The sequence below is a fragment of the Bos indicus genome, chromosome 28 (assembly GCF_029378745.1).
Source record: "Bos indicus isolate NIAB-ARS_2022 breed Sahiwal x Tharparkar chromosome 28, NIAB-ARS_B.indTharparkar_mat_pri_1.0, whole genome shotgun sequence".
Lineage (NCBI taxonomy): Eukaryota > Metazoa > Chordata > Mammalia > Artiodactyla > Bovidae > Bos > Bos indicus.
The window spans coordinates 25,554,899-25,571,180 of NC_091787.1; the positions used below are offsets into that span (position 1 = coordinate 25,554,899).

At 38.4% G+C, this 16,282-nt stretch overlaps 1 protein-coding gene, 1 long non-coding RNA gene, 1 other non-coding gene and 1 pseudogene across 3 annotated transcripts; 3 read left to right on the forward strand and 1 right to left on the reverse strand.

Annotated features, from left to right (window-relative positions):
- The first annotated feature begins 219 nt into the window (after window positions 1-219).
- SRGN (serglycin) lies at window positions 220-16,019 on the forward strand. Its single transcript, XM_070782205.1, has 3 exons — window positions 220-378; window positions 9,808-9,955; window positions 15,130-16,019. The coding sequence occupies exons 1-3, from the start codon at window positions 306-308 to the stop codon at window positions 15,359-15,361; spliced, it is 453 nt and encodes a 150-aa protein (XP_070638306.1). The 5' UTR covers window positions 220-305; the 3' UTR covers window positions 15,362-16,019.
- On the reverse strand, window positions 9,809-15,158 carry LOC139180417 (uncharacterized). Its single transcript, XR_011564669.1, has 2 exons — window positions 15,049-15,158; window positions 9,809-10,159 (listed from the first exon to the last, which is right to left on the reverse strand). It is a non-coding gene; the product is annotated as an uncharacterized lncRNA (long non-coding RNA).
- LOC139180476 (small nucleolar RNA U2-19) lies at window positions 11,432-11,511 on the forward strand. The gene has a single exon (XR_011564744.1). It is a non-coding gene; the product is annotated as a small nucleolar RNA U2-19 (small nucleolar RNA).
- LOC139180475 (small nucleolar RNA U2-30) lies at window positions 11,636-11,699 on the forward strand (annotated as a pseudogene).
- Window positions 16,020-16,282: the final 263 nt, after the last annotated feature.

Consider the following 16,282-nt stretch of genomic DNA (forward strand, 5'->3'; position numbering starts at 1 on the left):
CTACTGTTTCAGTGGGAAACAATTTCTAACAGGCAAGTGTCAAACAACAAAACTTTTGAGAAAGCAGACCTGGGGAGAGTTCACTGCAGTTTCATAACGGGTATGAAACTGCCTTTTTCTTTTTTTTCTAAATCTTTCTGGGGTTGATGTGGATCTCTTTCTATTTGTTCAGGAAACTGTGACGTGTGTTCTGGGCAGGGTTTGAGGTTTTGGAACCTTTTCAAAAAGGGACAGAGAGCACCCGGCTACACTTCCCTGCTGTGAGGTTGGTGTGTGAGTGGTGGAGCTGAAGCAAGTTGGTCACCATGCAGGTGCTCCTCCAGTGCGCTAGGCTTGTTCTGGCTCTTGCCTTCATCCTGTTTTCATCTTCAGTTCAAGGTAAGACCCAGTAATCTTGTCACCTTATAATCTTGTATGCCCCAGGGTCCACACAAATGATTATAGTCACTCTAAGGCATAGAATATAGTATATTATGGGAAAGTAGGCCGAGAAAAAAAAAAAGAATTTGGGGTAGCTGAACTCCTTAGAGTGAAGTTGGTTAAGTTTGGTACCAAAAAAAAAAAGTTAAACTCTGAGGCAGCTACGGCCTTGTAAGTTCTTAAAATGATTGAAATGTATTATTTTATTGTCAGGTGAAAATGGCCTACAAATTTTTAAAGGTTCAAGAAAGGAATAGAGAAAATGGTTTAACCTCTAAGTGCCCACATCTATCCCAAGTTTTAATAATTAGTGATGTTATAATTATTTTGACACTGGGAAATACTATTTTTAAAATCAGAGTAAATTTACTTGTATTTTCTCTTTTAAAAACCTGGTTCTAAGTGAAAATTCAATTACGTTTAGACACAGCTAATGAATACCCTCTCAGATTTTAAAGAAAGGCCAAAGAATTTTAGTAATTGTGTCGTTGCTCAGAGAAACAGCATATTTGGAAAATTCTTGTTAAGTCTATCTTTTAGGATTGTTTAGTCAGAATGAAACAACTTAAAAACCTTTAATGACTAAGAAAATGAAAATGATCAGTTTGTAAGAAAAACACAGTTTCTTCTCCTTTGGTAAATAAGGGATTATAGTCATGGCCTGATAAGTAGAAGGGAGAATTTATAGTAGAAAAACACTAAGTTCCTCCGCATCGTAAAGGAAATATTGAGTCACAGTGATGCACACATCTAGATACGTTTCTTCGAGGTGACTTCTAGTTGTCTTGTTTTTACTTCTGGTGGAAATGAAATTGTACACATAACCTCAGATACATTCATTATATATTGGAAATTTATAAAATCACTTTCTTCTTGTTATACAATTGTTGAAGAAAAACCAGCAAATAATGTTGATGAAACCTTTCCATTAATCTATTTATTTTTTTAAAGGATAAAACATTGTCGATTGTAAGGAACAGGCTTTACTCCGATCTTTCAGGGAAAACCTTCAGCCAATGAAATAATTCCCTAATGTGTTCTGACAAGATCCAGGCAGTCAAGTCCGTGTTTGTAGAACAGACCTGAGTGACCTGTTGGTGTTGGGTCTACTCTGACCAGAGCTTGATGAATCTTTACATCTTCAAAATCTCCCAGAAATGTCACATTTCCCACTAAGATTCAATAGGGAAAACTAAAAACAAAAGTGTTCTTTGTATAATAGGTATTTTCCAGAAAGTAGTGAAGAAACCGTTATAAAATTTTATAAAGTACTAATATTTATGCCATCACTAGGTACGTTTTGCTCTGTGTTGGGAAGGGAACCAAAAATGAGAATGAATAGACTAAAAAACTAGGGAGTTTCCAAAGGAGAAGTGCAGTTGGTATTGGAATTAACGGTTTGTGCCTACATTTGAGTAAGAAGGGAAATAGACGCCCACCCACTGGCTCTGTGTGTGTGTGTGTGTGTGCGTGCGTGCACGCGTGACATCAACTCAAGGCTGCGAAGAGGTCTCTATTTCATAATATTCTATGTGATGCCAGATATGATTCTGTAGCCCTCTTTCCCCACTTAAAAATACTTTTTTTTCTTAACCCATTGATTTAACGGAATGATCAATTCCACTAGGCTTTTGGCTTGTTTTTACTGAAACGAAACATCTCAGGTTACTGTATTAATTTGCTAGGGCTGCCATAACAAAGTACCACAGGCTGGGTGGCTTAAACAACAGGAATTTATTTCCTTACAGTTCTGGAGACTAGAAGTTCAAGATCAAAGTGTCGGCTGGGTTAGTTTCATCCTGAAGATTTTCTCCTCGGCTTGTAGATAGCCATCTTATCTCTGTCTTCACATGGTCCTTTGTGTGTTTCTGTGTCCTGATCTCCTTTTCTTATAAGGACAACAGCCATACTGGATTAGGGCTCACCCATGTAAACTCATTATATCTCAACTATCTCTTTTAAGTCCCTATCTCCAAATACAGTCCTATTCTGAGGTATTAGGGGTTAGCACTTCAATACATTGAGTTGGAGTGACACAATTCAGTCCACATCAGTGACTATAAGTGAAGCTGAAATAAAAACATGCTATAAAAGTCCATCTATCAAGTGCAAAGAGTCGGAAGTTTGGCAAGGTGTGGGAGACCCTGGAGAGGACAGATGGCTAATCAATTTAATGTAGAGCTCCAGGAGATTACTGATGAGGCCTGTGAATCCCAAATTCTTTTATTAACTCTCTTTTTCAAAGATGCCCATAAAGAAGGAAAATGGAAAATCTATGAGCAGGTGTAGCCAGGGGGTCATTGCCAGACCCTATGTCCACTCTACACTGCCTCTGAGTTCACAATAATATTGATCCCACCAGTGTTCACTGCTGTTCAATTGTAAAGTGATTTAGCATCCATTCTCAGGTAAATGGTCATCACATTCCCTGTGAGGAGGAATTAATACCAATTTATAGAGACGAAAACTGGATCTTAGATTCATTATCTCATTTCCTCTTTACATCAACCTCTTGCAAAAAATGCGTGAGACTTGCCCTAGACCCATTACAACTAATTAATGGCAGAGCTGGTCACCTGATTTCAAGTTCAAATTAACTTTCTACGGCAATTTAGCTGTTTCCTAGGTGGAGTAGAGATTGTCTTTATTTAAAACAACCTTGCTTTGACTACAGCTCTTACTACAAAAACCACTGAGTTGAGGGACAGAGAGGGAGAAATTGAAAGTAAACTTGGAACTTTTTATAGCTTGTCAAAAAAACACACAAGGGTGAGCTGATTGGCCAGGAGGAAGCAGCTCCAACTTAGATAGTGGTGTCTGTTTGGATGCCACTAAACAATGAATGAAAATGGTCTTTTTTCTCCCCTAACATGGCAATTTTAAAGTTTTTCTAACAAACCCGCAGCAAGTCTCCATTAAGAATAGGAAATTAGTAAACTGTGATGACGTTGGGGAAATATTGATACTACAATGTAAAAAGATCCAGAGAGATTACTGGGGTAAGTTATTTGCCCAGTGTCAGAGGTTTATTTTTATAAATGGTAATATTTATTCATAGAAAGTGTTTTGCTAAAGTAGAACTAGTAGACTCTGTGTATGAGATGAAGACAGAGACACAGAGAGAAAGGACAGGGGTAGGCAGTGAGGGAAGTGATTCCAAATAAAAAACATTCTTCTTCCTTGCATCCACTACAGAATTAACTAGGAGACCTGTAAGTGGGACCTCTTAGGAAGATCATTTTTCTGTCCATGAGCATGTTTCCTCTTATGTTTTAAATTACGGTAATCACAAGACACTTCTCTCAAGCAGAAGAGAATCAAGATACTCCCACACACTGCGGGGTTGGAACTGTCGAATTTTCACATCCTGCCAACACTCTTGAATAAATATATCAGGAACTTGGTATCTGTAACCATGTTCTTTATTTTAAAGCAGATTTAAGATCCCCAGTCTGTGTTAATCATTTTGTAATGTGTAATAATGGAGGATCACTATGTTATGCATCTGAAACAAATATAGTGTTATAGGCCAGTCATACTTAAAAAGAAACCCACCTCATATTGTTTTATTTATATAAAATGTCTAATTTGGTAAAAAATACAGAGACAAAAAGTAGATTGATTACTGGTTACTTAGGGATGAGACACATAAGATACAGGAGTTGGATAGCTAAAGGACAGAGGATTTCTCTGTGATGATAAAATTGTTTTAAATTTGTGCACATACCTATGAACATGCTAAAAAAACCCCCACTGAAATGTACATATTAGAAGAGTGAATTGTGTGCCGGGTTAAATATGTTAAATACCAATAAAACTTTTTAAAATTAAAACAAATGAAGTAAAATCATCAGTCTCAAGTTGTTGTTTAGTCGCTAAGTCGTGTCTGATCCTTTGTGACCCCATGGACTGTAGTCTGCCAGGCTCCTCTGTCCATAGGATTTCCCAGGCAAGAATACTGGAGTGGGTAGTCATTTCCTTCTCCAGAGGATCTTTCTGACCCAGGGATCAAACCTGTGTCTCCTGCATTGTAGGATTCCTTACTGCTGAACCACCAGGGAAGCCCCAATCTCAAATTAGATAAACATTTTTTTGGAGAAGATGGACTTCTCCTTTTGATTTCTTATAAATTTTGGAACATCTTTATTGAGACAGAGTTCATATACCATACAATTCACCCATTTAAAGTGTACATCAATGGTTTTTTAGTATATTCACAGATATGTGCAACCATCACTATAGTCAATTTTAGAACATTTTCATTACCCAAAAAAGGAAATCCCTCTTGGGGACTTCCCTGGCAGTCCAGTGGTTAAGACTCCACACTTCCAGTGCAGGGGGCATGGGTTCGATCCCTGGTCAGGGAATTAAGATCCTACGTGCTGTGCCGTGCAGCTAATAATAATAAAAGTTGGAAAGAAATGTCTTGCCTTAAAGAGAATTTTCACATTCTATCTCTCAAAAAAAGAGGCTTGTTATAAATTTTAAAAGCTAAGATGCCAAACTCTAGAAAGAATTTGTATTTTAGTTTTCTAATTTATCAAAGTTGTGTTTTTTTAGCTAGTGAAAAGATACACTCTTTCACTTGGATTCTTCTTCGTAAACTATTAGTTTTACTTTTGTGTTTAACTTCCTGTCTATGCAGGCACTTTGTTGGTGTGATACTCAGTCATCATTGGCAGTAGAGGAGAATGTCTAGACCTGCTCTATCCAAAATGCTGGCCAGGAGCCTCGTGTGGCTACTAAGCACTTGAAATGTGTTAAATGTGGCAAGTCCAAACAGACCTGGTATAAGTGCAAAACGCACACCCGATTTAAAATCCTAGTATGAAAAAAAGTGTAAAATATCCATTAACAACTTACATTGTTTGTTGGATATGTTGGTTTAAGCAAAATGTTTTAAAATTAAGGTCACTTATTTCTTTTTTACTTTTTAAAATATGACTGTCCTAATATTGAAAATTTCATACATGTACAGATGGTTCCTCTTGTTTCTACTGGACTGCAGTGGTCTAGATGGCATAGGGTGTGAAGACATTGCCCTCTGCTGGAGGAGATGTTGAATTTTCACCCGACTTCACATGATGAAGCTTCTAAGCAGCAATTCATTAGATGGCAAAGTTCTTCAAGAAAGAATCAGAGAGGGAGAAAGAGCTAAAATGTATTAAATACCTACCATACACAAAGGCTTGTGCTAGATGTGTCACCTACTTCTATCTTGTTTAAACTGGAACTCTTTGAAAATGAAAGCTGCTCAGTCCTGTCTGACTCTTTGCGACCCCATAAACTATACAGTCAGGCCATGGAATTCTCCAGGCCAGAATACTGGAGTGGGTAGCCTTTCCCTTCTCCAGGGGATCTTCCCGACCCAGGGATAAAACCGAGGTCTCTTGCACTTCAGGCAATTTCTTTACCAGCTGAGCCACCAGGGAAGCCCAAGAATACTGGTGTGGGTAGCCTATCCCTTCTCCAGTAGATCTTCCCAACCCAGGAATCAAACCTGAGTCTCCTGCATTGCAGGTGGATTCTTTACCAGCTGAGCTACCAGGAACTCTTTGGGATACTATTATTCCCATTTCAAAGATGAGAAACTGAGAATCAGAGAGGTGCTCAATGGTGGGACAGGAATTTAAATTTGGTTTATCTCTATCAGAGATAGGTCAATAGGTCGTTGTCATCCTCTTCATCACAGAAACTAGCATTTAAAGAGCTCTGACCATGGTGCCAGGTACTGTTCTAAGAACCTAATATTTGTATCTTATTATGACATCTATTACTGTCCACATTTTATGGGTGAGGAAACTGAGGTACAGGGAGGTTACAGTTATATAGCTAGTAAGGGTTGGCCATTGTGATGTCATCTGGCAACCTTACCTTCAGCCTCTAAGCGGTGACAAAGCTAAGCCATTCTGGATGACTAGTGTCCCAGACCAGAAATTTGTAAGCTATATATTCAGGAAATATGGGAAAGAGTACAGCAGAGTAGTAGTCCTAAAAGAAAGAAAAAAATGAAAGCAAGACAGAAAGAAAGAAGAAAAACAATGGGAGAACATTTCTACATTAGAGTCTTTGCTTTGTTTATATTTTAAAAGAATATTGTTTATTACAGTGATTTAGAAAACAAAGTGAGAAAAAAATCACCAGAGCCTACCACTACAGCTATTTCTGTGTATTTCCTCCCATCCCCCATATCTATATATGTAGTTGTATTAACAACTGTTATGCATAGAATGGCATTCTGCTATTTTTAACTCATTTTTTAATATAAATTTTCCTATGATGCTATGTAGTCTTTTCCATAGCTACTACTTTTTTTCCATTTGGTTAATATTCTCTCATATTAATGCCTCATAATTAATCTCAGAGTTTTCTCTTGTTTTGATTAGTTATTTAGTTAGTTAGTTTTCCTATTTTATTGAACAGCATCATGAATTCTTTATATGTTCCCCTCCATATATATGTATATCTTAATGAAACCTAATAAAGCTATATTTATAAAATTAATCAGAAATATTAACTAGGACAAAGTTGAGTATAAATAGACATAATAGAGGTTCATAAGGAAAGAGAACATTTTGCAAAATTCTGTGGGTCTGCAGTCTTTTAGGAACAAAGTCCTTGGCCATCCCATTTAGATATAAAGTGAATTTGACCTTGGTAGAGGCTCCCCTTTTCAACCTCTGATAGTTGAGAAGGGAAACAACTTGTGCATACTTTCTGAGAAATACTGACACCCAGAAGGAAAGAAAACTCTAAAATTTATAGTCTCTAGGGGTTTGGGTAATGAGATTAGGAGTAATTTTTTTTTCTTTGTTTGCTACATTTTTCAAAGTTTTAAGGAATATCTAAATAAACTCTCCACTTTTAGGAGAGAGTACTATAAAAGGTAGAGAGCCCTCTAGACCCAGAGTTAAAGTCGGAAAACTTTTGACAAGTAGCTGTATGAGTCCATTTACATAAAATCTAGAAAATGCAAACTAATTTATAATGACAGAAAGCAGACTGATGATTGAGGGGGTTTGGGGGGAGTCAGGAGAAGGGAGGGAGAAGGGCAGGATCACAGAGGGGCACAAGAAAACTCTGGGGGATGTTGGATATGTTCATACCCTTGATTGTGGTGTGCTGTATCCACTTGTCGAAACATTAGATTGTACACTTTAAATATGCACAGCTGTTGAATGTCAAATCCACCTTAATAAAGCTATTAAAAATAAAAATAATTAATTTTGAAAGATAATACATAAGTATAACTCAAGAATCTAAAAGTTCAAAAGGATATGCAGTGAAAAGTCAGTGTTCTTCCTTCCACTCTCTTCTAGCCACCAATTCCCTCCACTAACATGATCAGTTTGTTGGGTATCTTTTAAGAGGTGTTCTGTGCATGTAAGCTTGTATGTAAATAAATTCCAAAAAACCACAACACACACAAATGGTAACACACAATGCATAGTGTTCTTTACTTTTTTTAACCTTGGAGGGAGTTCCCTCGAAGTCCAGTGGTTAAGACTCCATGCTTAACTACTGAGGACATGTTCAAATCTCTGTTCGGGGAACTAAATTCTTGCAAGTCACATAGCATGGCCAAAAAAATATATATATGTACACACACACACACACATACATATACATATATGTACTATGTATACACACACACTTGGAGATTATTATATATCAGTACCCAGAGAACTGCCACATTATTTTAATAGCTGCATAGTATTGTAGGCTGCACCTTAATTCATTAACATTTAATTTTATAGTCTTTGGTACTGCAAAAAATATTGCAGTGATTATCCACAACACTGTTCTTCATTTTATTTTGTTTTCTTAAATATGTGTTATCAATTGCATCTCAATCTGTACAGAGCAATAATGTACTGGGCTTTCAAACTCTTGCAGGAAGTGGGACCCCTTCCACGGCCTAAGAGTGGATTCTTGTCTAACACTCAGAAATAAATTGTCCAAGAAGACACATGTACTGAGAAAGCAAGAGACTTTATTGGGAAGGGACACCTGGGCAGAGAGCAGCAGGGTAGGGCACCCAGGAGAACTGCTTTTCCATGTAATTCGCAGTCTCAGGTTTTTGGTAATGTGGTTAGTTTTCAGGTTGTCTCTGGCTAGTTCTTCTGACTCAGGGTCTTTCCTGGTAGCATGCACATCACTCAGTTAAGATGGATTCTAGTGAGGAGGATTCTGGGAGGTTTGTAGGACATCTGGACTGTCGTCTCCTCTTTCTTTTTGACCTTTCCTAAATGCTTCCACGTGGTAGCTTGTTAGGCTGCATTCTTTACCAGGACCTCCTATTGTATGATAGATAACTTGAGCAAGTGGTTACGATGGTGCTTGGCCAGGACAAGGTAGCTTTAGTCTGTGGTGCCCCTAACAAAATCTCCTTTTCTGCTTTTCAGGAGTTTTAGATGTGCTCCTTCATGTTAGGTGATGATTAGCTGTACTTGTGTGAATCAAATATGTACTTGAGGTTGGGGAGGAGACGATCCTTCGGCAGGGTAGTGAAGTATTTCTCACCACCAGGGCTCCATCCTTGCTAAACTGAGGAATAAAATTTATTTTGTAAATTAATAAGTGATCTCCTATATAACCTCTTAACACAGGATATGGAGCCTTTATGTAGAAATTAAAAGAGGCTGTGAAAGCCCAGCTTTGGTGAACAGAAGAGCCTCGACTTTTGAAATCTCTGACTAGATGTGAGGCCAAAGAAAGAGGTTATGTTTTTAATCTGCTTTTCATTCTCAAGAATACCACATGGCCCCAAAGAATTAGGGTTCTGTAATATCTCAGGACTATTTGGTACATTTCTTAACCTTTCTGAACATAATTTGACTCCTCTCTATCAGAAGAGGCAGACTTCGGGGTCAGATAGAAGGTTGAATTCTGGGTGCTTAGTACCTGTGCAGCCTCAGTTTTCCTTTGTATAAAATGGAAATAATAGTACAGAGACAATAATAGTTAATATTATTAGGTGTTTATTTACTGTGTGCCTGGCACTATGTTAAGATCTTTACATGCATTTTCTCAGTTAATTTTTGTGACCAGCTTATTAAAAAGAGATACTCTTAGTACCTGAGTTTTCTGGTGGGTACTTGGGGAAGTGAAGGTTTCACAGGTCACCAGTAGCAGAGGCAGCTAACTGCCAAAGCCTATTCTAATGTGAAACTCTAGGCCACTTTGCACAGATGTAGTGTGAGAAGCATAAACTATGTATAAAGGGCTGGGAAACAGTGGGTGCTCCTGTTATATTAGGTCATAAAACCTGTCCACACCTTACCTACCAAATTTAAAATCTATTTAATTAAAAATTTCTTAGGGAAAGAGTGATTAGAAGCTGTGTAGGAGATACTTATTGACCATGCGGTTTCCTTGTTTGGGCAGGTTCTCCCGTGCAGACAGCCAGGTACCAGTGCAATCCTGACAGTCCTGACAGTAATTCTGCAAACTGCATTGAAGAAAAGGGATCAGCGTTTGATATACTTCGAGGTGAATCCAGCAGAATCCCGCCTCCAAGGACTGACATTTCGCCGTAAGTGGACTTTCTTGATTTTACTTTTGTCAACCTCTGTTGAGATCTTGGCATGGAGGTAGAAGGGTTGCCCAGAGTGTTTTCTTTAGGCTCTTGCTTCCATGGTTCAGTTTTCACTGCATAGTACAGGGTAAAACTGTAGTGTACTTACTGGTATATGAGATGCACAAGAATACATGACTCACACTTTCGCAAGGTCTTTTTCTGGTGGCAGAAACAAAAATTGAATACTTTTCACCAATAGACACTGAAAATAATTGAACATTATTTTATTAATGTAAATAGAGCATATTATATATTAAAATCCAGTACAAGTCTATCACCTGAGTGGATAAACAAAATGTGACATATACATAAAGTATAATATTATTTGACCATAAGAAAGAAGTACTGATAAATGCTGCAACATGGCTGAATCTGGAAAACATTATGCAAAGTAAAGAGAACCAGACATAAAAAGCCACATATTATATGATTCCATTTATATGAAGTGTACAGAAATAGGCAAAACCCACAGAAAATAGAGTGGTTGTCAAGGACTGTGGGGGAGGGAGGAATAAAGAGTGACTGCCATTACTGCTGCTAAGTCACTTCAGTAGTGTCTGACTCTGTGCGACCCCATAGACGGCAGACCACCAGGCTCCCCCATCCCTGGGATTCTCCAGGCAAGAACACTGGAGTGGGTTGCCATTTCCTTCTCCAATGCATGAAAGGGAAAAGTGAAAGTGAAGTCGCTCAGTGTGTCCGACTCTTAGCGACCCCATGGACTGCAGCCCACCAGGCTCCTCCGTCCATGGGATTCTCCAGGCAAGAGTACTGGAGTGGGGTGCCATTGCCTTCTCTGGTGACTGCCATTAGGTACAGAATTTTTGAGGGGTAATAAAAATGTTCTGTTTAGATAGCAGTGATAAAAAAAAAAAGAAATTAGGGGAAGGAAGAATAAGTCCCCGTCACTCATAAAAAAGAAAGCCATACCTCTTCTTGATCAAATAAAACCTGCCTTATACTTGCAAAAAGGATCCAATAGGAATTCATAAGTAACAAAAAATTGTATTAGAGCCCATTATTTCACTGAATATCAAAGTTACATGTGGCAAAGATATATTATGAGAAGAATTATCATAAAAGTTTTAATATTCAGGCTTAAATAGAAAATCACTCTCCTGGGACTTCCCTGGTGGTCCAGTAAGAATCCTCCTGCCAATGCAGGGGACACGGGTTAAATCCCTAGTCCAGGAACTGAGATCCCACATGCCGCAGAGCAACTAAGCCTGTCAGCCACAACTACTGAGCCCATGTGCTCTAGAGCCTGTGCTTTGCAATAAGAGAGGCCACTGAAGTGAGAAGCCTGCACACGGCAACTGGAGAATAGCCCAAGAGAGTGGTTTTCTGCTCACTGCCAGTAGAGAAAGCCCACTCACAGCAACAAAGACCCAGCACGGCCAATAAATAAATCTTTTTTAAAAAAATGAAGTGAATCAGTGATGAAAATAGCCAAATCTGAGCATCTGAAGATCTCCTAGTCTACCTGATGTATGATCTCTGTAGTTCTGAGAAGCAAAGAATAATTGAAAATAAGGTGTGCATGTGTGTAAAAGTAACAATGGATAACTGAGGACTTACAGGTGAGTGAGTGAGAATTGGCTGCAGGTGTGTGTGTATAAAAGGCTGATCAGTTCTGAGCAATGACGAAAAGGTTTTACTACAGACCTTTATAAAGATTTCTACACTTGATCTGAGCTCTAAATTAAAGAAAAAAATAATAAATAAAAGAAAATCACCCTTCTTAAAGCCACATAAGTCATTGTGCCCAAACCACGTAAGCCTATTATCACTTTGGGAATGCTGGCAACCCCCTTCATCACTGAAATTATATCATCACCATCCTCACAATACAACTCTGCAACCCTGTGCTTCTGTTTTAATTCTCCAGCACAAAGTTTGAACCTGATGTTACAACTTCCTCCATTATTTTAAGTCATGGATTTCAATACTAATCATTTAATCTAAAATATTAGAGGAATAACCTAAATCCTCCACAACAGCTATTTTATACTATTTCTTCCCTCCTCAAATCTCCATAATCTTCCACACTCTTTGACATAAATTGTAGCAATATTTTTTCTGGATCTGTGTCTCATGGCAAAGGAAACAGAAGCAAAAGTAAGCAAATGGGACCTAACTAAACATAAAAGATTTTGCACAGCAAAGGAAACCATTGACAAAACAAAGAGATGACCTACTGAAATGGGAGAAAATATTTACAAATGATATGACTGATAAGGGGTTAATATCTAAAATATATAAACAGCTCACATGACTCAACAAACAACCTGAAAAGTGGGCCGAAGATCTGAACAGACATTTTCCCAAAGAAGAATGCGCAACACACACATGAAAAGATGCTCAACATCACTAATCACTAGAGAAACGCAACTAAAACCCACACAAAATATCACCTCACACCTGTCAGAAAGGCTGCCACCGAAAAGACCACAATTAACAAATGTTGGTGATGATGTAGGAAAAGAGAACTCCTGTACACTGTTAGTGGGAATGTAAATTGATGCAATCACTGTAGAAAACTCCGAAAACTAGAAATGGAGTTGCCATATACTCCTGCAATTGCATTCTTAGATATTTGTCCAAAGGAAATGAAAATACTAATTTGAAAAGATATATGTATCCCAATGTTCACAGCAGCATTATTTACGATAGCCAAGATGTGGAAGCAACCTAAGTGCCCATCAACAAGATGAATGGATGAAGACGATGTGATACACACACACACACACACGGACACACATGTTGGAATACTACTCAGCCATAAAAATCCAAGATATTTTTCCCATTTGTAACAACATGGATGGACTTGGAGGGTATTATGCTTAGTGAAATAAGCCAGAGAAAGACAAATACTGCATATTACTTATATGTGGAATCTAAAAAAATAAAACAAATTCATGAATATAACAAAAAAGAGGTACACAGATATAGAGCACAAACCAGTGGTTACCAATGGGGACAGGAAAGTGGGGAGGGGCAAGATAGGGGCAAGGGATTAAGAGGTACAAAATACTATGAATAAAACAATCTACAAAGATGTATTATATACAACAGGGAATATGGTCAATATTTTATAATAGGTATAAATAGAATATAACCTTTAAATAGTTTTTTTTTAACATCTGTATAATCTTCCCTTTTCTCGGCCAGTAACTTTCCTTCCTGTTCTGAAACTCCTGTCACTATGGATGCACAGCCTCTCCTTCTGTGTCAGTCTTGGACTCTTTTGCTCTCAGATGCATTTCTTCTCCTTCCCCATCCCTGCTCTGTATTGGGTGGAGGGATGAGGGCTGATCCCTGTGATCTGCATTTCTCATACTCCCAGATCTGTGGCTGAGTTTGGCCAATGGGATGCCCAGAAGGGAGACTGCTCAGCATGGGTGGCAGGGAGAGAGAAGTCTGTTTCTTCTCATTCCTGCCTTGGTGGCACCTCTGGCAAGGCTAATATCTCATACATGACTTCAGCTTCCACCAGTGCTCTTGGTCCCTGGGCTTAGGTAGTACCACTTCGTCTACTGTCCTTCTAGCCCAGGGAGAGCAGTGTTTTCTTGCTGTTGCTCATCTCTGGAGTTCCTCACTGTTCCCTATTTGGCTTTCCTTCTTTTCCATCTCATGTGTAAGCAATTCCCTGTCTTAAATATTTAGATTAAGTTTCCTGATTGGACTCTGACTGTGGCAGCTTTAAAGGCCACCTTCCTTGTGCTGGGTATATTATCTGATGCACCTTCTCCAGGACTTTAATTCTGCAGTCCACCCTCTGAAGCCAGCATTAATCTGCAGACACTCTCTAGTATCACCTACTTTTAGGTAAAATCTTCTCTTTGATTCTGCTTCCTCTCCAGCTGTTGTCCCTTTCTCTGCTTACTGTCACCCCTCTCCTCTCCTCAACCCCTTCTGGTTCTACCTTCTACCCAGAGTGCTTGGTGGAAGCACTTACTTTTTTTCTTTTTCTCTTTTTATTTTTTGGCTGCTTGGCATGTGGGATCCAAGTTACCTGACCAGATATCGAACCTGAGCTCTCAGCAGTGAAAGCTTGGAGTCCTAACCACTGAACCACTAGGGAATTCCCAATTTAAGTTCTTTTTTATTTTCCTTCACACTGGCAAAAATTCTGAGGGAATTTAAAACTTGGTAAACATTTAAACTGGGATTCCCTGGTGGCTCAGTCTGTAGAGAATCCACCTGCAATGCAGGAGACCTGGGTTTGATCCCTGGGTTGGGAAGATCCCCTGATGGAGTATTCTTGCCTGGAGAATCCTCATGAACAGAGAAGCCTGGCGGACTACAGTCCACAGGGTCACAAAGAGTTGGACGTAACTGAGCGACTGAGCACACACAAACTGAATTGTTAACATGTTGGTATATATAATTCTTGACTTGTTACAAAGAATTACCTAAGAGTGAGCTTTGTTGAAGTACTGTGAAGTTATTAGAAGTTTTGTAGAAATTTTAAATTAGGAAAAATATCATCTATCTATTGAGTGGGAGAAAGTATAAAAATGGGAACGTTTCTGTTAAAAAACAAAAGAAAGAAATTCCAAATATAGGATTGCCATGTTAGTGATAGCATTTTGTATCCATCTGCAATGAGCAGATGTGGAACTGATAAAGGCAATGAGTTAGTTACACTATGCTATGCTAAGTCACTTCAGTCGTGTCTGACTCTGTGTGACCCCATAGACGGCAGCCCACCAGGCTCCCCCGTCCCTGGGATTCTCTAGGCAAGAACACTGGAGTGGGTTGCCATTTCCTTCTCCAATGCATGAAAGTGAAGAGTGAAAGTGAAGTCGCTCAGTCATGTCTGATTCTTAGCGACCCCATGGACTGCAGCCCACCAGGCTCCTCCATCCATGGGATTCTCCAGGCAAGAGTACTGGAGTGGGGTGCCATCGCCTTCTCCGTTAGTTACACTAAGTGTATGCAAACATGTGGAAAGGCTGACTTATTTTTTTGTTTCAAATCATTAAATAACTGGAAACTTTTAACTTCTAATTTCAGCAACTGAGTCACTACATTTACTTTCTTACCTTAAAAAATGTTTCATGATTATCTTTTTATGTCTCAAACTTTAATGGTTTTTTTCCCTCTTTTTTTCTGTCTTACTTCAGACTGATGAATTCCAAGAATTTGAATGAAGTCTTCCCTCTTTCTGAGGACATCTCAGGATCAGGTTCTGGAGCAGAATCTGGAAGTGGCTTCCTAAATGAAATAGAACAGGAATACCAACCAGTAGAAGAAAACGATGCTTTTTATTACACCTTTAGATCTAGGAAGAGAAATGTGCCCTCATACAACCAGGACTTGGGGCAGGATGGACCAGAAGAGGATTTTACTATATAAAAGAGAGGGTTTCCCATCTTCACACCAGGCGATGTATTTTGTATACCATGGTTAAATGATTAATTTGAGGACAAAAAGCTTTTTAGAAAACTTAAAACATCTGAAAGGGAAGTAAGTTTTATCATCTTTTTTTTCTCATGGATTCTTAAAGCCTCCTTTATCTATCCTGTTGTCCTGGAAAATACCTGCATTTCTTATGTATCATATTCAACAACATCACTATGAAATTAGCTAGACTCTCCATATCTATAAATTTGCTTTAAAGAATAAATTATAGTGTTTTTTAAAAAATTAGTTGGAGAAACTAATTGAGAAGCACTATTTCATATCTAAGTCTTCATGAAGCTGACTCTGATTACAAAATCTAGAGATGCCTCTTTTTTGTGAAAAGACACAGACACAACATACCATGAATGTACAGAAGAGGTATTTAACATGTTTTACAGTATGAAGTTTACTGTTCTAATATCACCATCAAATGTGTTTGCGAGCTAGTGGACATTGCTTGCTTAGAAGTGTGATTGCTGCCACATTTAGAAACTCAACACCTAAATTAAAGCACAGTTGTGTTCTCAATACTTCATGTTGCATTACCTTTTCCCCTGGATATCTATATATGTGCAAACAGTCTATTAAAGCAGAAGTATTATCAAAGGGTTATGCTGTCTGGGCTCTCTTTTGTTCATGAAAGGATTATTTTTGTTTAAATGTTTCTAGATTCTCATCAAGTGTAAATTTACTTTACAGTGAGACCACATTTTATAACTAGAATCAAATCCTATTAACTAGCAGATGAAGAAAACAATCATTATATAGAAAGAGGGTTATTCTTGTCCAAACACTTCCTCTTCTTGAAGGCTATACTGTACCCATCCCTGTTCCCCCTAGTTTTGAAAAGCCTGTCATGGATCCTGCACTATC

Excerpts from the sequence above, each read along its gene's own strand:
- SRGN (XM_070782205.1), top strand. The coding sequence starts at position 306 with ATGCAGGTGCTCCTCCAGTGCGCTAGGCTTGTTCTGGCTCTTGCCTTC. Across the intron at positions 379-9,807 it reads GTTTTCATCTTCAGTTCAAG|GTTCTCCCGTGCAGACAGCC; the intron begins GTAAGACCCAGT and ends TTGTTTGGGCAG. Across the intron at positions 9,956-15,129 it reads CCAAGGACTGACATTTCGCC|ACTGATGAATTCCAAGAATT; the intron begins GTAAGTGGACTT and ends GTCTTACTTCAG.